Raw genomic sequence first — 22,260 nt, 5'->3', positions numbered from 1 at the left:
GGTTTAACACATTGATATCATGTATTAAGGTTGCTAGGCTGATATAACACGTTATTAACATGTTTTAACATGTTTCTAGCCTGATTTAACATGTTAACATGATTATAACATGGTTTAGCACATTGATATCATGTTTTAACATGTTTCTAGCCTGATTTAACATGTTAACATGTGTATAACATGATTTAGCACATTGATATCATGTTTTAACAATGCTAGCCTGATTTAATGCATTATTAAAATGCTTTAACATGTGTCTAGCCTGATTTAACACATTGCTAACAAATTTCTAACATGATTTAGCCCTGAAAAAGCATAACCACAGCATGAGTCTGTCAGGTGTGAGATCGACAGGAGAGCACAGGTGAGGGTAAGCACAGGTGAACACAGGTTAACACAGGTGAACACAGATGAGCACAGGTGAACACAGGTGAGCAAAGGTGAGGGTGAGCACAGGTGAACACAGATGAGCACAGGTGAACACCGGTGAGGGTGAGCACAGGTGAGCACAGGTGATCACAGGTTAACACAGATGAGGGTGAGCACAAGTGAGGGTGAGCACAGGTGAACACAGATGAGCACAGGTGAGGGTGAGCACAGGTGAACACAGATGAGCACAGGTGAACACAGATGAGCACAGGTGAGGGTGAGCACAGGTGATCACAGGTTAACACAGATGAGGGTGAGCACAAGTGAGGGTGAGCACAGGTGAACACAGGTTAACACAGATGAGGGTGAGCACAAATGAGGGTGAGCACAGGTGAACACAGATGAGCACAGGTGAGGGTGAGCACAGGTGAACACAGATGAGCACAGGTGAACAGAGGTGAGGGTGAGCACAGGTCAACACAGATGAGCACTGGTGAACACAGGTGAGGGTGAGCACAGGTGAACACAGATGAGCACAGGTGAACATAGGTGAGGGTGAACACAGATGAGCACAGGTGAACAGAGGTGAGGGTGAGCACAGGTGAACACAGATGAGCACAAGTGAACACAGGTGAGGGTGAGCACAGGTGAACACAGATGAGCACAGGTGAACACAGGTGAGGGTGAGCACAGGTGAGCACAGGTGATCACAGGTTAACACCGATGAGGGTGAGCACAAGTGAGGGTGAGCACAGGTGAACACAGGTGAGCACAGGTGAGGGTGGGCATAGGTGAACACAGATGACGGTGAGCACAAGTGAGGGTGAGCACAGGTGAACACAGGGGAGCACTGGTGAGGGTGAGCACATGTGAGGGTGAGCACAGGTGAGGGTGAGTACAGATGAGGGTGAGCACAGATGAGGGTGAGCACAAGTGAGGGTGAGCACAGGTGAACACAGGTGAACACAGGTGAGTGTGGGCACAGGTGAACACAGATGAGCACAGGTGAACACAGGTGAACACAGGTGAGGGTGAGCACAGGTGAGCACAGGTGATCACAGGTTAACACCGATGAGGGTGAGCACAAGTGAGGGTGAGCACAGGTGAACACAGGTGAGCACAGGTGAGGGTGGGCATAGATGAACACAGATGACGGTGAGCACAAGTGAGGGTGAGCACAGGTGAACACAGGGGAGCACTGGTGAGGGTGAGCACATGTGAGGGTGAGCACAGGTGAGGGTGAGTACAGATGAGGGTGAGCACAGATGAGGGTGAGCACAAGTGAGGGTGAGCACAGGTGAACACAGGTGAACACAGGTGAGTGTGGGCACAGGTGAACACAGATGAGCACAGGTGAACACAGGTGAACACAGGTGAACACAGGTGAGGGTGAGCACAGGTTAACTCCTTTTCTGTTGATGTTCATGCTGCAAAATCTTCATACTTCCACAACAAGATCAACAGCTCCTCCAACACACGATTACTCTTCAAGACATTCAACTCTCTCCTCTGTCCACCTCCACCACCTCCCGCCTCCTCCTTAACTGCTGACGATTTTGCGACCTTCTTCACCAACAAAACAACAGCTATCAGCAGTCAGTTCTCAGCTCCACACACACAGGAACCCAGACCGACCCCTTCCACAGCCAATACCCCTCTGTCCTCCTTTTCTTCGCTAACCGAGGAAGAAGTATCTACACTTCTCCTCTCCAGTCACTCTCCCACACTTCTACCATCACTCACACACATCATCAACTCATCCCTCCACACTGGCACCTTCCCTACAGCATTCAAGCAGGCTCGGGTTACTCCACTGCTCAAAAAACCAACGCTAAACACATCATTTGTAGAGAATTACAGACCTATCTCTCTCCTACCATTCATTGCGAAGACACTTGAAAGAGCTGTCTTCAACCAACTAACATCCTTCTTGTCTCTAAACAACCAGCTGGATGTCAACCAATCTGGCTTCAAGAAAGGACATTCAACTGAGACTGCATTACTGTCAGTCACAGAAGCCCTACGGATCGCAAAAGCTGCTTCAAAATCTTCAGTCCTCATTCTCCTGGATCTGTCTGCTGCCTTCGACACGGTGAATCATCAGATCCTTCTGTCCACCCTCTCATCACTGGGCATCACAGGAACTTCACTCCACTGGTTTGAGTCCTATCTCACAGGTAGGTCCTTCAAGGTCGCATGGAGAGGTGAGGTATCCAGAGCACATCAGCTGACCACAGGGGTTCCCCAGGGTTCAGTTCTTGGTCCCCTCCTCTTCTCCATCTACACCACATCACTGGGACACATCATACAGGCACACGGTTTTTCCTACCACTGCAATGCTGATGACACACAGCTCTTCCTCTCCTTTCAACCAGATGATCCCACAGTAGCTGCACGGGTCTCAAGCTGTCTGACGGACATCTGCACATGGATGAAGGAACATCACCTGCAGCTCAACCTGGCAAAGACTGAGCTTCTCGTCCTCCCTGCCAATCCATCTCTACAGCACGACTTCACCATCCATCTAGAGTCATCATTAATCACCCCATCAAGATCGGTCAGAAATCTTGGAGTAACGTTTGATGACCAGCTGACCTTCACAGATCACATTTCAAAGACAGCTCGATCATGCAGGTTTGCACTGCACAACATCAGGAAGATCAGGCCTTTCCTAACTGAGCATGCAACACAACTTATCGTCCAGGCCCTGGTCATCTCTAGGCTTGACTACTGCAATGCCCTTCTGGCTGGACTCCCAGCATGTGCGACCAAACCCCTACAGATGATCCAGAATGCTGCAGCTCGTCTTGTCTTCAACGAGCCCAAGAGGGCCCACGTCACTCCTCTGTTCATCTCTCTGCACTGGCTACCTCTAGCTGCTCGCATCAAGTTCAAGGCACTGACGCTTGCTTACAGAACTATCACAGGCTCAGCTCCCTCCTACTTTCACTCACTCCTACGAGTCTACATCCCTACCAGACACCTACGATCGGTCAACGAGCGACGTCTCGTGGTTCCATCACAGAAAGCCACAAAATCACTTTCCAGAACATTCTCATTCACAGTTCCATGCTGGTGGAACGCTCTCCCCACCGGCATCCGGAATGCAGAATCCCTGACAACATTCAAAAAACAGCTGAAAACCAATCTCTTCCGTGAGCACTTAACCTTATAGAAAAAAAAAAAAAAAAAAAAAAAAAAAAAATCCTTTCCCTTTGAAACATCACTTATCAGGCTTATGCTACTCTGAATAATACCTGAACTTCGTATTTTGAGCACTTCCTGCGTTGTTGTTGCTTTTGCCTCTTTATGATGACTCGCTGAATTTAGTCCTAATTTGTAAGTCGCTTTGGATAAAGGCGTCTGCTAAATGACTAAATGTAAATGTAACACAGATGAGGGTGAGCACAAGTGAGGGTGAGCACAGGTGAGGATGAGCACATGTGAGGGTGAGCACAGGTGAGGGTGAGCACAGATGAGCACAGGTTAGCACAGGTGAGGGTGACCACAAGTGAGGGTGAGCACAGGTGAACACAGGTAAGCACAGATGAGGGTGAGCACAGATGAGCACAGGTTAGCACAGGTGAGGTTGAGCACAAGTGAGGGTGAGCACAGGTGAACACAGGTAAGCATGAGCACAGGAAAACACAGGTGAACACAGATGAGCACAGGTGAACACAGGTGAGGGTGAGCACAGGTGAGGGTGAGCACAGATGAGGGTGAGCACAGGTGAGGGTGAGCACAGATGAGGGTGAGCACAGATGAGGGTGAGCACAGATGTGCACAGGTTAACACAGATGAGGGTGAGCACAGATGTGCACAGGTTAACACAGATGAGGGTGAGCACAAGTGAGGGTGAGCACAGGTGAACACAGGTCAGCACAAGTGAGGGTGAGCAAAGGTGAGGGTGAGCACAGGTGAACACAGGAGAACACAGGTGAGCACAGGTGAGGGTGAGCACAGGTTAACACAGGTGAGGGTGAGCACAGGTACCTTGCGTGCCCACGATCTCCATGTGCAGGTGTGCCAGGCCGCTGGCGGTGGACAGAGACAGCTTGATCATGCCCTCCACCGTCACCGTGTAGCGGTTCAGGTAGTCGAACAGCGAGCCGTGCTCATGGTAGTCCGACACCAACCACAGCTGCGTCCAGGTGCCGTTATCTGACCGGGAGAAAACACAGATTACATCAGCAAACACAGGAGTCATCCACACATCCCAGCATGCATCAGTACCATCCACACATCCCAGCATGCATCAGTGCCATCCACACATCCCAGCATGCATCAGTGCCATCCACACATCCCTGCCTGGAAGACAGTAAACACACACACACACACACACACACACACACACACACACACACACACACACACACACACACATTCACTCACACACACACACACACACACACACACACACACACACACACACACACACACACACACACACACACACACACACACACACACACACACACACACACCAGTGCCATCACCACTACATCCCAGCATGCACCAGTGCAATCACCACCACATCCCAGCATGCAGCAGCGCTCCCTGACCCTTGTTGTCTGCAGCGATGAAGCCCAGTATGTTCTCGTGGCGCAGCATGACGGTCTGGTAGATCTCGGCCTCCCGGAACCAGGAGCGCTCCTCCCTGGAGGAGAAGATCTTCACGGCCACCTCCTCGCCCCTCCACTTGCCCCGCCACACCTCCCCGAACCGGCCCTTCCCGATGCTCTCCTGCAGGATGATGGTGCGCGCGATCGTCCTCTGCACCAGCAGCGGCAGGCCTGGGGGACACGGGGGACAGGGGACACGTTTACAGTCACAGTCACATGTTTACTTTTACACAGTCACACAGGTTCTCTTTTTCATTCACCGGCCAATTTGGCTACTAAATGTTTAAGTTACTGGACATTCAGAGCTTCTACTAGAGTGTATATATATATATATCTATTATACAATTTGGATTTCATACATTAATTTCTTATTCAAACTAAATCTCCTCCCTCCCTCTTTCATCCTCGTCACCAAAAATATGTTTTAGTACAATACAAAGCTGATTGATTTTTGTATCAATACAGTACAAAGAACATCAAAAAATGTAGGATGTTGGAAAATAATGTATTTTCTGTTAACCAAATGCTTTTTAATCTACGATATTGTATACAAACACAAACACAAACACACACACACACACGCACAAACACACACGTGCAAACACACAAAAAAAAAAAAACACAAACACAAACAAACACACACATTAGACATACATGAATGATGTATAAATATAACATTTTAAGAACATTAACTCTGAACTCTGGACGAATGTTCTATTAATGTTACTCAATGTCCGTGTGAAGTTACACCGGATCTTCCCAGACTGAAACTGAGTCATCATGACAGTGTAACGCCTCGGATCCCTCAGCAATCTGACCAGTCACACATCAGCAGAGGAACATCAGACCAGCTTTACTGTGTGTGTGTGTGTGTGTGTGTGTGTGTGTGTGTGTGTGTGTGTGTGTTAGCACAACAACAAGACCATCGTCTACAGCTGCAGTCTCACTGCACACAACACGTTCTACTTCACTGTAGAAATGTGAATTATTTTAACTGTACTTTACAGCAACGGTCCCTGTTAACATATGTGGTTAAGCCTGCAAAAAATATATTCTATATAACATGTAAAATAGAAAAATAGAAAACAATTCAAAATATTAATAACACCTATAAAAGTATCTTAGTGATACTAAAATCATACAGTGGCACCTGCAATGTTCAAATTTGTGTTCTGGAAATCTATGCAAATGTATGCATATTTAATCAGATAATACATCATTTGCATATTTAAACATAACATTTCAGAAACATTTCAATAGAAAACACCTGCTTTAACGGTCAGTGATTAATCATCAGAGAAGCACGGAGGTTATCTCACCCTGTTCTCCTGTGAGCTCTCGTCTTCAAACAAGATACAGATGTTCTTATTTTAATTCTTATATTCCCTTGTTTCTTCTCCCTGAACCTGGTTCCCATCTGGGAGAACATGGATATATGGTGTGATCACTCTAAAAGTGTGATTTCTAGACCCAGAAAAGTCAGTAAATTAATCCAATCTTACAACTCTATGGGCATTTTATGAAGAATATACATGTTTCTACACTGATAACAATGATTCTGTGGTGAAATACTGTAAATGCTACAGAAAAAACAAATGTAATTTCTACATGAAAGTTAGTTCAGGCAAAAACACACAAAAAAGTGAATTCTATATTAGTACTCAATTCAAGCATGTAGAAATTAAAGCGTAAATATCAACGATATAAAATTAAGTAAAACCAACTCAACTTTTTGGATACTGGTGTTCCCATCATGCACTGGGGCATGAATAATTAATGAGGCTGATTGTTCACTGTTTTCCAGCTGTATTTACACTGATTTATCATTGCTTTTGTTGTTAGGATTAGTAACTTGCCATTTTGTGACATCTGGACTCATTTTCTACTCAAAATGACACATTCGTACTCAGAAACGATCTACCGAATGTTACAGTCATTGTGTAACAAGTATTGAGGAGTGTGTTCACATTACTATTATGCAGATAGAGTTAAGTCAAATCTACTCAACTAAGTTAAGTAAAATTAAATAAATTAAATATAATTAATTCATATTTACTTAATTGCATCATGAATGTTAAGTTCAATAGTACATTTTACTTGATAATAACAGGTTAGTTGTACAGTAAAATTTACTTAAAATGTGTTACACACACACACACACACACACACACACACACACACACACACACACACACACACACACACACACACACACACACACACACACACACACACCAGTGGCTCAGAAACATCTGAAACCATGAGAAGGACTGGGAGAATATGCGGGCTGACCGTTTCAGTTACACACACATACACATCCAAACACTGATTCCAGTTACACACACACACACACACACACACACACACACACACACACACACACACACACACACACACATCCAAACACTGATGGATCTGCAGAAGAGCGAGACAGTCAGACAGACAGACGGAGAACACACAGTGATGTGACTCACACACGAGGTTAAGTCACGTCACACACACTCTCACACACACACACACACACACACACAGACGAGTGGCGCCACATCGAGACCCAGTCAAACTACGTGTACCAGACACCAGACGTGCAGAAATCACACAACTGGGAGTAAACAGGAAAAGAGAGGCCTTATATGTGTGTGAAGTGTGTAGTTTGTGTGATGTGCACTGTCACACACTCAGGAGGAGTTCTTCATCCCTGTTCAAGCGCCGTCATTACAGTCACTCATTCACACACACACACACACACACACACACACACACGCGCACACACACACACACACACACACACACACACACACACACACACACACACACACACACACGCCTTCGTATTAGACAGCATTTTGCTTCTTAAATGCTGTCTAATTAAAATAGTCCAACACACACACACACACACACACACACACACACACACACACACACACACACACACACACACACACACACACACACACACACACACACGCCTTCGTATTAGACAGCATTTTGCTTCTTAAATGCTGTCTAATTAAAATAGTCCAACATTCATTTTTTAAAATGAAGTCAAATTTGCTTTTTTAGAGAGTAATCTTTCATCAGAATATAACTTGGTTTGCCAATGAAATGTCTTCCCTATCCATTAAAGGGGAAATATCATGAAAATCGGACTTTTCCCGTGTGTAAGTGCTGTAATCGGTGCTTCTACAACCCAGAAAACGTGAAAAGTGAAACCCAGTAACTGTGTTCTGGTGAGTCTTTCTCTGCAAGCATGTCAAAAAATAAGATGATCAGATTTCGCTCTCCTTCTGACGTATGAAGAGGATCTTATTATAATATTACCGGCCCTTAATCTGCACGTTTACACACACCAGCCGACATTTGGTTCCACACACGACAACAGAGACCAGTTCTAACGCACTGATAAAGATCCAGCAAAGCCTGAAACTGTTGTGTGGTTGAGCACAGACGAGCACTGAACACTATTGACCAGAACATGTCACCGCTGTCTTATAAACACCTCAGGAACTGTGGACACTTGTGGAGAAGTTAAACATGATGATGAGATGATCAATGTAACTCCACAACAACTACAGAAATGTCTCCACTAACATTCAGAAACTCTTCCTGAGTCTCTCCGTAAGGCTGCACTCGCTACTGGTTATTCTGGGATTCCGGATGAGTGAGATTGGAGTGTTTTGTTATTGCCGGAGTTTCTGAAGCTTGTGTAAAGACTCCGCCCTCTTCTGAACGGAGGCGGAGCTAAAGCTCATTTGCATTTAAAGGAACACACATAAACAGCGTGTTTTTGCTCACACCCAAAAAGGGGCAAATTTGACAAGCTATAATAAATGATCTGGTATTTTGAGCTGAAATTTCACAGACACATTCTGGAGACACCAGAGATTTATATTACATCTGGTGAAAAGAGGTAGCCTGGTTAAAACCAGACCATTCTCAGTAGTAACCGAGTTATGGTCTGGCAAAGCTTCATTAATAACTAATTTCCAAAGGGGCGTCACCAACGGACGTCGCTCAAATGCCTCTGGGCACAAGTGGATAGACCTACAACCAATCAGAGCGATCGTCATCGTGTAAAGCCATATGCTGCGTCCCAATTCGCCTAAGTTACACTACGCCATAAAAGTATGTACTCTTTTTGTGAAGAAAAGGTATTTACTTTTGAATGTGTAGCAAAAAAGTAGGCAAGCTTTGGGACATACTACTTCATCATCTTTATCGGACGGATCTGTCGCGTGCGTCCTGTCACGTAAACTGCCCTGTCAATCATCTTGTCACAGTTAAAATCCTCTATTAAATCTATTAATTAATTTCCAACCATTTCGGAGAGAAATGTAGCAGCACGTTCATCTGCCAGTGGGTCTTTCATGGAGACTGGCCTCATGTGTTTGCAATTTGAATATAATAATGCATTTAAAAGTTGCTGCGCTTCACCAACGGATGTCGCTCTAATGCCTCTGGGCACAATTGGATAGACCTACAACCAATCAGAGCGATCGTCATCGTGTAAAGCCCGCCCCAACGTTTCTGATTGGTGCCGCGATTTCGAGGGATTAGAAATGGCCTTGAATGGGCTCTTTGCCAGACTACTTGCAGAGCAAATCTAAATTTGCCGGAAGTTGTCTTGGTTTTCCCAGGCTAGAAAAGAGGCATAATATGTCATCTTTAAAGGGATAGTTCAGCCAAAAGTGTAAATTCTCCCATCAATTACTCCCTCAAGTCTCTCTAAACCCATAAGACTTTCCATCTTCGAAACACAAACAAGTATATTTTAATTTCTGTCCATGCATCCAAAACTTTCACAATCACAATGACGTTTGTTCTCTTGCATCACACTAGTGTTTGCCATATTTGATGAGCTCCATGTGTGTGTGTGTGTGTGTGTGTGTGTGTGTGTGTGTGTGTGTGTGTGTGTGTGTGTGTGTGTCGATCTGTGTTTAAAGTCTGAATCAAATCTGTTTATCATATAAAGCATTTGTGTCTCTTCAGAAGAGATGAAACTACTTGACTCATATTACTGTGGCACTTCAGAAACTTTCAATGGACTGACAAAAAGAATATTAAAAATATCTTACTGTGTGCTTGACAATGAACACACATCATGGGTTTGGAACGACGTGAGGGCGAGTAATTACAGGACTTTCAGTGTTATGGGAACTATTCCTTACAAGAGTGTTCTCCGGCTGTTGGCTGTACAGTGAGAGTCTATTAGTTCGACTTCACAAACACTGATGGCAGTGTCTCGGTGCGCAGAAACACCTTTAAAGATTGAAAAGATCGACAAAAGAGAAAACTGTGGGAAGGCAAAGCTCTTCCAGGATATGTGTCAGGATTGCAGGATGTCTGGACACGCTTTATTCGAGTTTCAACCACAGGGAAACAGGGAAGGTTCTTGAACAAACATTCTTCCAGTAACATTAACTGATCGCTCAGCGTTATCTGGTCTTTAATAATGTTCTCAAAGCCTTAGCGCAAAATATTTTGCCTAACATTTTTTAAATATATTATATCATTTTTCCCATAATGTTTAGAGAATGATAAAGAATGATAAAACGGAATGTTTTGAACGTTGGGAAGAAGATTCGGAAAATAATGTTTTCGTAACTGTTAGCAAACCATTCTTCGAGCATATTTATGTTAGCAAGGGACTGTGTCCTTCACTAGACATAAGAAAGAGTCAGGGAAGGCTGGGATATCTGGGGATGTGTGTGTGTGTGTGTGTGTATGTGTGTGGACCTCGCTCCAGGTCCCATGTGTCTGATAAGGTGGTTTCACACACTACTTTCGTGTGTGAGTGGTTCAACCGATAACCAATTGCTGGAACAATCGGTTATTGGAACAAATCCGTAGCGACAGTTCTTCCGTGTTTCGGCTGAGAAGGGTGTGTGTCATTATACAGTACGACAGCGCCCTCTACAGGCGAACACCATCACTGACACCTCGTGGAGTTTGTTTTGACACGCGAGTCTGCACAGAGCCGGACACTTCAGATGCGCATTCAAGATTTATTTGGTGTCAACAGAGTTATTTACTATTTATGGCCAGAACTCTGGTCCATTCTAATGGTTTTGAAAGTGCTTTATAATTATAAGTTGAGTAAACGGTATGTAAGGGTTAATGCCCGACGAGGTTCTCCGCTGCGCGTCGGACGGTTGCCTCCGCCGGAGTCCATTAATACCTGACAATGGACACCTCGAAGGGCATTAACCCGCTTATACCATGGTCACTTGCCAAATAACACATTTTTAAAACATTAGTTTATATTTTAATTAGTTTTACAATCGAAATCTAAAGTTTTTACAAACAATAACTTGGTTTCCCTGGTTACGCCTGACGGTTTATTTAGCAACCGGAGATATTTATAGTCCGCTCAGCTCGTAGACCCCTTCAGTTTACTGCCTGTTGCTATGGTTACTCACAGCTGATGTAGCCAGCGCATTTATTCATTCATTTAGAACGGTAAACAGTCAGTTTCACCAGAACTCCTTTACTAGGTGTCCTCTATCACTTTTTAATGGACACCCTGCAGCCAATCAGAATCGAGTATTCACCCAGACCATGGTATAAGTATACAGTAGAGATGTCAAATAAAAAAATTAATTTCAAATATTCGTTGAATTTATTTTTAAAAACTGCACATTTAAATGGAAAAACCGTGCATTCAAATGTCTGGTGTGTCGAGAGGTGCGCGAGACATGATGATGTCGTTAGTGACGCGGTTTGTTTGTTAACTTATCCAGTACAGCGCAGTTGTTGATGTGGAAAATGGCGGGAAAAGGTTCTTCATTCTGATGAAAATGTTCAGTCTGAGGCAACGACACACTTGACCTTCACCTGCACATCGGTCAGAGCTGAGTGTGTGTGTGTGTGTGTGTGTGTGTGTGTGTGTGTGTGTGTGTGTGTGTGTGTGAGTGTGTGTTTCACCAGCTGGAAACACTGTCAACAGAAAGCGCTCAGCGTGTGAGTGTGTGTGTGTGTGTGTGAGAGAGTGTGTGAGAGTGTGAAAGCGCTCAGATCAAGCTGAGCGTCTGGTGTTTTTAAAGAACAATATGTAGAGAGTAGAAGTGAGTGTTTCTGAATGTCAGTTTGCTGTTGTGTGTTCATGTAGTTCATTACGCTGTGTGTTGAAGTGTGTTTTCTCAGGTTACTGATACACAAACACAGTGTTATGCACTATTGTAACCTAATTCTCCTTGCATGCACATTAAAGAAATTGTATTTTATTCGAGAGCAATTGTTTCAAAAGTTAATGCACTTTAAAAAGTGAATGTCATTTCATGTAATAAAAGATGCAATGCTTGATTTGGTTTATATTTGCTTATTGCGCTCGCTTGAGCCCTCTTGTGGACACAGGAGACAGTACAGTACTTTTATCCTCTAACATGAAGTATTGCCTTCGAATATAATTAGAATTTTGCTCATATTTAAGAAAAAAATTCGAATTTAGCTTTTCAGCCATTCTGCCAGCTCTAGTGTACAGTATATGTTTTCACATCTTTATAAAGTAATCTGTTAACTAGACACTGCATTAGTGGAGAACAGCAGTATGTTTGCTGCTAACATTACTACAACCTCAAACGGTTAAAGCCGGTTAAATGTTTAATGTCACGATTGTTACCATCGATGTTAATTGGTTTATATCCAGCTGGTCGTTTCCATGCATTCGTTATCCAGTGAAATGGCATATTTAAAGCTGGGGACGTGAGATGATGATCATGTTCTGCAGCCGACAGAAACATATATAAGAAACTCTTCCGATTTCAGCTCTTTTTTATCGTCACTGTAATACATCATTTGTTATTTTGATTAGATAATCATCAAGTGCTATAAAATACAAGCAAATAAAGTGAGAGAAATATACATTTGTGTCTAAATTCAATGTGTAGATGATTAAAGATGGACACTGTACAATAAGAGTCCATCTGTGACATTAACTAAGGTTATTAACTAAAGTTAATAGAAATGGTTCATTTGTTGATTTCAAAATTTACTAAAAGCTCCAGTGAAAAGACTTGATAACACAAATGATCATGTCGCCAAAAATGTGAATGAACGGCTGTTATTATGTTTGTTCAGACCAACAAGAACACCGAGTGCAGTCATGTGACACATTTTCTTTTTTTTCCAAATAAGATTTGCACTTTTGGTGAATAATACAGGAAGAATTCAAAACCAGTTCTCTTGTATTTTATGATGCAAATACAAAAAAAAAATGTTGACGTCTTTCCTTCTCTGTGACAAACGGATGTCAGAAACTGAAGATTGCTCCAGAGTAACCGCTGTATTTCTGCTCTTCTAGAAGCCAGAGAGTGATGTTACATCATCATCATCATCATCATCATCACTCAGCTCATCTGCTTATTTTTACACACTGATCATGCCGAACATTCGTGTCAGTGTGAACAGGCCTTTACCCTGTTTTTAACTTTCTTGACGACGTGCCAATAAAATAACTGGCGCTTTACACTCGACACACAGTGTTTAATCCTGCCGGAGAAACACAGCGAAACAAAGGGAAGGAGAGAGGGATGATCCACGAACCAGACAACAAAGAGAACAGCAGACGTGCAGACGTAAACACACACACATAAAGGACGCAGGTGTTTAGAAAGATTAACAGGTAATTATATGAAGGGTAAAGAGTGTAAATGAAGCCAGAATAACCGGAATCACAGGAAGAGTTTCGTATGAACCAGATCTGGGCGTAAAAGCAGGACTTGACAACCGAGAGATGTATAGAGCCGAGAACACACTACCAGACAAACATCGTCCCGCGCATTAAAGCAGAGCTGTTATTGTTACATAAAACTCTTCAAAATCATCTCTGTTCCTTGAAATAAAGCTGTTATAAAATTTTAAAATAAACTCCTTACTAAAACTAAAACTGCAATTAAAATAGAGCTAAATATATGAAAAAATATAGAATTATAAAAACACTAATAAAATGACAAAAGCTAAAAAAATAAATAAATAAAAATTAACTAAATAAAAAAAAAAAATTAAAAAATTAAACTAAAAGTGAATAAAAAATATCAATGAATACTATATTAGTATATAAATAATGATAAAATAACAGTTTGTTGTTCCCTTTCATAGGTCTCTCAACACTGTGAATCTCGCAATGGGAACACCATTGGTGTGGACGAAAGTCTGAAGCGCAATTTGATTGGCCAATAGCGCTTAGCACCACCCTAAGCATACGTCACGTGTGCTTCATATTAGTGTGCTGCGCACTACTCCTCAGATTGTACTCCTTCAGGAAGCGGATTTTCTGTTGCCCGTAGGAAAGCATGTTTGTTGTGTTCTTTGCTGTAATTCAGAGCAGTTTTACCACTCCGCTCAAGCGGACATGATGAGTTTCAAGAAATGCATCGAAACCCCGTCATTTTCGTTGGCGATGATTTGCGGCCTAGGCTACTCCATAAGCTCGAGATGCTATTTCTTACGGTTGTGGCCTGTTCGATGATGACGTGTTGTCTACGGTGGCCTCTGACTCTGAGGAGCTTACAGGCGACCTGTGCGGCTCTCTCCCTCCGAGCGGACAGGAGGAGTGCACTTCTCCGTCGTACAGCGAGCTGTTAGACGTGGTCACTCGTGCTGTAAACAAGCTGGGCTGGATTGGGATTGCGATCGCTATTTGACTAGCCGTGCCCCAGCCCAGACCCGTAGGCCTCTACCTTTCTTCCAAGACCTCCACCACGAGGTTTCGAAGTCTTGGAAGCAGCCTTTTTCAGCACAAATTTCTTTGGCTCACTCTTACTGACATCAAAGAAAGAGACAAGACCTTCCTGTTAGATGCCCCCATGTCCAACAACGGTCTATTTGGCGAGTCTGTGACTGCTGTGGTAGAGAAGGTGAGCAGCGAAACAACAATCTGCTGTTTCCCGCAAGCTTATTCCATGCAGGCCTAGGGAGCGCTCATCTTCCCTGCAGCGCTCCTGTGAGGCACAGCGAAGCAAACCATCACCTATGGAGCCCCCACGCACAGACTGGGGCCCTAGGACACATCCACCGTTTCGTTCACGACTTAGACGGATAGACCTGGGTCCGACAGCCAAGATCTCTTGACCCCAGGCCCCCAGAAGTAGTTCCTGATTCCTTTGCTCGTCTGGCCCTCCATCGGAGAGATTACCGTTCCGCCGCAAATTGCGTCTTGGGCGGTTTTGGGCGAGGCTCCCTCGACGAGCAGCACTCCAGACACTCCGCGCACTCACGCCTTCGGAGTTCCGGGCAAAGTTTATTATTGCGCAATACCAGCAAGAACACATCGTCTCAAACTGTCAGCAGCGTTCTGTGTGTTCGTCACCTTGTGAGTTCATTCTTCCAAGAACAACTAGCAAGAGCGTTCTCCCCAAGAACACAAGTCCGTTCTTTGCATTCTTGGTTTTGAGAAACAGCCTATGACTACCGTAGTCACTCCACTCGTACTTCCTGTTTCAGCAGACGCCAAAGGCTCTCTGCAATCAGCGAATGTACTGACACCTGCAGTTCGGCAGGTTCCAGAGGAAGAATGGCTAACGCCCCAGCAGAGTACTGGGGACTCTGGCGTGGTAGCAGCGCCTGCCAATCGCAATGGGTGTTACGCACCATTCGACACGGTTACACCATCCAATTCAGGAAAGGCCCACCTCCTACCAGCAGGAGGTTTTGGAGGCTTTTCCCCCTCCTGATTCGGAGACTGGGAGTAATGCACGGCCTCTCTGCCTCTGCCCGGTCAGGGCACTGAAGGCCCATGTCGACCGCTCAGCCCAGTGGCGTAGATCGGAGCAATTGTCTGTGTGTTTTGGTGGTAAAAACAGAGGGGCTGCCGTCCCCAAACAGAGAATGTCTCAATGGGTGATTGAGGCTATCTCAGCGGGTGATTGAGGCTATCTCAGTGACTTATGAGGCACGTGGTTTGGCTTCGCCTCTAGGTGTGTGTGCCCAGTCCACTAGAGGAAGCGCTATTGACCAATCAAATTGGCGTGATGGTATAAGGGCTTCAGACATTCGTCCACACCAAAGGTGTTCCCACTGCGAGATTCGCAGTGTCTCGTTCCCCACTCAAGGAACAAAGGTTACATACGTAACCGAGACGTTTCTCTGTCGCATCGGTGCTCATGCAACCACATTACAAAACAACTACAACTTAAACTAAAGTTAAAATGAAAAAAATTAATAAATACTATAATCAGGGGTTAAATTGGGATTTATTATGTGGGGGGGCTCTCCCTAGAGGGGTCCGGGGGGTATTTTTGAAAAATAAACCATTAAATGGCATTTTCTGGAGAGTTTTGTGCAAAGAAATGGAGAAATTGAGTCTTACATGATATGTGAAAAACTGCAAGGTTAAGAGCATATACTTTGCATTGTTGTAGTATCAACAGGTATTAGGACATTTAGCATTTACATTAGCCTACTGTTAATCAGCAGTGGTGGAATGTAACGAAGTACAAATAGCCTACTTCGTTACTTTACTGAAGTAGGCTACATTTTTCACGTAGTTGTATCTTTACTTTACTTAAGTAGAATCGATAGTGCATAGGCCTACTTTTGACTTTTACTTCGTTACATTTTGCAGCAATTATTATACTTTCTACTCCACTACATTTCTACAACGTTTCACTACATTTTCTGATCAGTTGTCCCCCTGCCAAAACAGGGATTGAAAAAAATCTCCTGTTTTCGGTGCTGACGTGGTGGTGACGCGTTCATGTAAGGGTGGCGCTGCCAATAAAGCACCTAAAAGCTGTCACCAAGAACCGTCCGTCAAAAGTAATGATTATGAATATGTAAAATATATCAAGGAGACATTTTAATTGTTTATTAATAAACAATTGTTTTCTGTGTCAGTGCCCTGCATAGATGAAGTTGACGATGACTCACGATCTTCGCAGTAGTGAACGCGCCAGAGAGAAATTACATTTCATATGGATTACACAAGCAGCAATCTGTTTCCTTTCCTTTCGTTTTGAATTGTTCTGTTTAAAAGAAGACATTTCAAGCTTTCTATAGATATTTCTCAGGTCTGTCAGGCAAGTACCTTACGCTGAGTTTCGGTTCATTTATGAGACGCACTTCAGTTCTGGCGCCTCCGTGTCATGATTATCTATTGTCTGCTATATTTACTTCTTAATTATTAAATCCTGGCAATTGGTTGATGAAACATTGATTAAAATTAAGATATCATTAATACAAAACGAAATTCATTTTAAAGAAAGGCTTGCTTTCTGTTTGAGCCTGAGGTCTCAGTGAAAGTTTTAAACCGTCTTTTAGTGCCGCTTTCAGAGCGATCACCGTAACGGAGAACTGTCCCGTCCGTAATATTGTTTTTTCCTCATAAATGCGAACATGAAAAATAAAATAAAATGAATAGGCCTATGTTATGTTATGTTCTGTGGAGAGCCGACCCTCTCCACAGAACATAACATTTAGCCTACTTTTGGTTTGCGCAGTGTAATTCACAGAATTACTAAACAATATTTTGCCACCTAAAAGTTAAAGATTTTTTTGTGTCACGTCCACGGCATGTGTAGCCTATTTCCCTCATATTAAATATAAAACGCATGTGTAGACTGACATTTTTCTAATGTCTGGACTCCTTTATTAACCCTCTGGGGACCAAGGTGTTTTTGGAGCCCTTGAGATGTTCTGACATGCCTTGAAATTTGTGCTTTTTTCAGTTATTTATAAACATGTTAATGGCAAAGGTGTAAAATCACTCTATATAGCACAAACAGGGCTACCAAAATATGCGAGCAATGTGTATGTAGATGTTTGTATTTTTAAGAGAATAATGTTTATGCGTGGTTATTGGAAAAAATAAAAATGAAAGTGGCTGAATTAAGACCACAAAACACATATTAAATATGTGTCCACAAGACTTTTGTCTAATTGATGTTGTACCTTTGAGTACTGGCTTCAAAATTATGTGAAAATAGTCTTGCTTTATCGTTCACAAAAAAAAATACATTGATTTAAATGGTGTAAAACAGGTTTTGCTTGGAAAGCCAATATGCGAGGGGGGCGTGAAGGAGTAGTTTACACCTGGGATGTCCCACCCACTCTGCATAATGACTCTGAATAGCCATTCATTCAGGTGTGACACTGACTGAGCCACAATGCAAGGACAATGTATTTAGAAGAATACTTATATTGACCATTTAAGATTTCGCTTACATCTATCTTGTAAATATGTTTAGCTATTTTATTAAAAATGTTACAATTACAACAATAATTACAATTTCAACAATATTTCAAGTGTACTCTTTCTTTGTAAAAAAAAAAAAGAAAGAAAAAAAAGATTATAGGCCTACATTTTATCATATGTATTCATTAGTTTGAATATAGCCAACAATGGAACATCTAACATCTTAGTCTATGACTTTATTTTTGACAAAAATAGTGTGACTAACGCCTGACTAACGTTGTTTTATTGAAATATCAGGGCATATAAATGTTAATTTACGTTGCTTATACAAATACATTTTATTTCAACATATTCCAGTCGATTTTACTCATCTCAGTAGGCTATAGCAAAGCAGTTTATTCTTTCACACACAGACGCGCGATTCATATTTAGGCTAAACACTCTTTACAAATATGTACCCTTCATTCATCTCACAGAAACGCGAGTCATATTATAGAAATGCGATTCATCTTTTTGCGGTTTACATAGGCCTACACTAACGTTATTCCATAACGTTATTCCACACTTGAGAAAAGAAAACAGCCTACCTCACTCCTCAGCGCGATCTGCTGCTCATATCAGGAGATATTTCTCCTCATCAGCACTGTGGAAACTTTTCTCCATAAAGGCTATAATGTCTCACTCGCGACGCGCTTTGTTTACAGCTGATGTGGGCGTTTCACAGATCTGAAATGGTTCTCGGAATTTGCATTTGAAAAGCACGCGCTCTCCGGGGAGTGGTCACATTACTGTGAATCATCTCGTAATGAGGTCGACTGGAGTCGCTCTCTTTGTATACAGATTACAGAAACTAAGAATATTTGTTTTTTATATAAATGACTTCATTTAAAAGATGCGATCTCAAGCTTTATGCCCGTGGGTCTGTTTGCCTGTTTGACTGAATTTTCGCGGAGTTATAGATAATTTTCGAACGCGTTTCAAATGGGAGTTTACTGACAGAGAGAAGGCAGAAATCGCATCATGTTAATTTTTCTTTATTTGTCAAAAAGCAAAACACTTTATTTTTATTGTGAGTATACAGAAAAAAAATAGAAACTGAACAGGATCGATTGATGTATTACACGAAAATGAAAGATCAAAATTAACAGAGCATTTAGTGTTTATTTTCATTGCTAAAAAAAAAAAACGAGCAAAACGCGCGGGCGCGTTTTTGGTCCCCAGAGGGTTAAGGGAGTATGGATATATAAACAGTTTCAATATATTTGGTATTAAATGCATTTTCTGAGAATTTATATTTCAAGTTTTTACTGGAAATGTCACGTCCATAGCGCTGGAATTGACATCACTTGATTACACATTGTATTACCTTGTTATGATAGTGACCCGTACAATGTGCCAAACATATTTTCCTTACCTCGTCTTTCAAGGCCAGGGCACTTTTTGTACAACCAATGTTGTGCTGAACTTGACCAAATTGATCTGTTGCTGCAGCGGCGGCCAGCAGCTTGTGATTTTTTTTATTTTTTTAAGGCAGTAGAAGGTTCTGGAACTTTTGTGCGCTTCCACATACCGCTCTACGGATCTCCCAGGAACATTCATTATATATTGCTACGTACATTTATCCGTGTCGGAGTTCTGAGTAGTGGCCTACCTAGATGCGCATGGCATGCGCGAGCGGTGCGCGATCATGGTCGACTGACAACGAGATTAAGCAGCTAAACAAGACGGCCGTGTTCCGATTGTTCTCATCTCAGCTCCGCCGAGACAAAATAGACATGCCATTTCAAAAATCTTTCATTTATAATCAGAAATATGTTTTCAAAGACATCACTTTCATAAAATTTTATGTGACATAATTTCCAGTAGGCAACTGACTGCAAACAGGCACATCAGGGCACAAACGAGCAGGCTTATGTGACGGGGCTGAGCCCCGGAGAGCCCAGGCCCAATTTAACCACTGACTATAATAATATATAAATAATAAAAAAAATTAAATCAGTCACGTCTGTCATGGAAGCACATAACAAAACTACTACAACTTAAAATGACAATGAAAAATATGAATAAATACTGAAATGGTTATTAAATAATACTAAAATAAGAGTTTGAGTGTGTGTGTGTGTGTGAGCGAGACTCACCTGAGCCCGAGCCGGATGTGGTCATGTCGTAGATGAGGTCTTTGAGTGTGTGTGTGTGTGTGTGTGTGTGTGTGTGTGTGTGTGTGTGTGTGAGTGAGCGAGACTCACCCGAGCCCAAGCCGGATGTGGTCATGTCGTAGATGAGGTCTTTGAGTGTGTGTGTGTGTGTGTGTGTGTGTGTGTGTGTGTGTGTGTGTGTGAGCGAGACTCACCTGAGCCCGAGCCGGATGTGGTCATGTCATAGATGAGGTCTTTGAGTGTGGTTCCCACAGTGATGAAGGGATGGTCCATGGTCGGGTCCTCCTCGTTCGGCACACGGTGGTGGAGAACTGAGCGACTGTGGCAGATGTAGAACACGGTGACCATGAGGAAACACACCACACACACCGGACCCGCGATCAGCGCCGCGAACGCCACGGGCCCCAGAGCCACCGGCTTCTGTGTCGGCACTGTGTGTGTGTGAGAGAGAGAGAGAGAGAGAGAGAGAGAGAGAGAGAGTCAGGTCAACAACATTACAGCAGTCAAGGCCTATAAAACACATAAGATATATTGAACTCAAAATCTTGCATACAAAAAAAACAAGAAAATGGGAAGAACATGACAATGTTAATGGCAGCTTTTTTTTAGATTGTTTTCTTTGTTTTTAAGCAATGTTGCATACTAGGTGGTTCTCCTTTTTTTTATTTTGAATATTATATTTATTGTAGTCATTTTGATACCCGGACAAATGAACAGTACAATCACAGGACAATCACAGGATGGATGGATGATGGATGAGTGGATGATGGATGAGTGGATGATGGATGAGTGGATGATGGATGAGTGGATGATGGATGAGTGGATGATGGATGAGTGGATGATGGATGTGTGGATGATGGATGTGTGGATGATGGATGAGTGGATGATGGATGGATGGATGGATGATGGATGTGTGGATGATGGATGAGTGGATGATGGATTTGTGGATGATGGATGGATGAGTGGATGATGGATGGATGGATGAGTGGATGATGGATGGATGGATGATGGATGAGTGGATGATGGATGGATGATGGATGAGTGGATGATGGATGGATGATGGATGAGTGGATGATGGATGGATGATGGATGAGTGGATGATGGATGGATGATGGATGAGTGGATGATGGATGGATGGAACTTAAGTCCAAATCATCAGTTTTGAAAGTAACAGTGTTATCCTGCATAAAACAATGATTCTTCAGCTGTAAGTTCTTGTAATAGTGTTGTCAGATCTTGTGTTGATTATTGACTGTATCGAGTGTCTGTGTTATGTGTTTCTGCCAGACTGCGTGTCTGGTTTGAAGTAAACATGAGTCATGCTCGATTTTGCATGCTTAACATATTATCAGAAGCCTAGTAACACTTATTTCGTTTTTAAATAAAGGCGTTCCCACAGACGCCTGTCTAGACTTCAGACAGACCCATTCCAGGGAAATCACAAGCTCCCGTAAACAGCAAACAAACAACCCGTGATTCATCCCAAGTGGATATCCATAACATCCAAGAAGACAATTTAATTAGGAGAAAATGGAAAACATGAGAAATCTGCACACAGACGGAAGGCCGAGGACAGAAAATAAAGTTTGAAACAGAAGTTGATCCCGACAGGCTGGAAGAGGCAGTGAGCGAGAGACTCTGTTCCCGAGGACTTCACTCTGTTTACAGGAGTCTGTGGTCGAGGAGAGCAGGATTTCTTCAAGCTACATTCCTCAACCACAGGAAATCATTCAAACACACACCAGCTGCATGTGTGTGTGTGTGTGTGTGTGTGTGTGTGTGTGTGTGTGTGTGAGTGAGAAAACGTCTGATAGGGAACGAGACGCTGCGTTTGAGACGCTGTGGGAACGCCCTGCGTGATTGCTTCATGAAGCACGTGTATAATCAGTCCAATGGAAAGACGAGACGTCATAGGCGGGTGACGTCATCGACCAGGAAACTATAAAGCACCCCTGAAACCAGACTGTGCTAGCTTCTGGTAAGC

General features: G+C 43.0%; 1 protein-coding gene and 1 long non-coding RNA gene across 7 annotated transcripts in view; one reads left to right on the top strand and one right to left on the bottom strand.

The window, feature by feature from the left end:
- tgfbr1b (transforming growth factor, beta receptor 1 b) overlaps positions 1-22,260 on the bottom strand; it is an 87,874-nt gene that overhangs the window by 26,267 nt on the left and 39,347 nt on the right. For 5 of the 6 annotated variants that reach the window (XR_014210039.1, XR_014210040.1, XR_014210041.1 and 2 more), the window contains exons 3-5: positions 20,471-20,707; positions 4,932-5,162; positions 4,363-4,530 (exon numbers count right to left, since the gene is read on the bottom strand). Coding sequence is in view for 2 of the 6 variants with exons in the window: in XM_082184551.1 (XP_082040677.1) it covers positions 4,363-4,530; positions 4,932-5,162; positions 20,471-20,707 (636 nt within the window). In the remaining 4 variants the exon portion in view is untranslated. Of the gene's footprint in view, positions 1-4,362; positions 4,531-4,931; positions 5,163-20,258; positions 20,407-20,470; positions 20,708-22,260 lie in introns of those variants that run through there. The other variant, XM_082184552.1, reaches the window with a different exon arrangement.
- LOC309509734 lies at positions 1,097-4,440 on the top strand. The gene is made up of 4 exons (XR_014210044.1): positions 1,097-1,134; positions 1,473-1,498; positions 4,031-4,066; positions 4,333-4,440. It is a non-coding gene; the product is annotated as an uncharacterized lncRNA (long non-coding RNA).

The sequence above is a fragment of the Leuciscus leuciscus genome (genome assembly GCF_965113295.1).
Source record: "Leuciscus leuciscus genome assembly, chromosome: 11".
In the NCBI taxonomy this organism is placed as follows: domain Eukaryota; kingdom Metazoa; phylum Chordata; class Actinopteri; order Cypriniformes; family Leuciscidae; genus Leuciscus; species Leuciscus leuciscus.
Note: the sequence above shows the minus strand (reverse complement) of the source record. Positions and strands in the feature narration are given on the sequence as shown.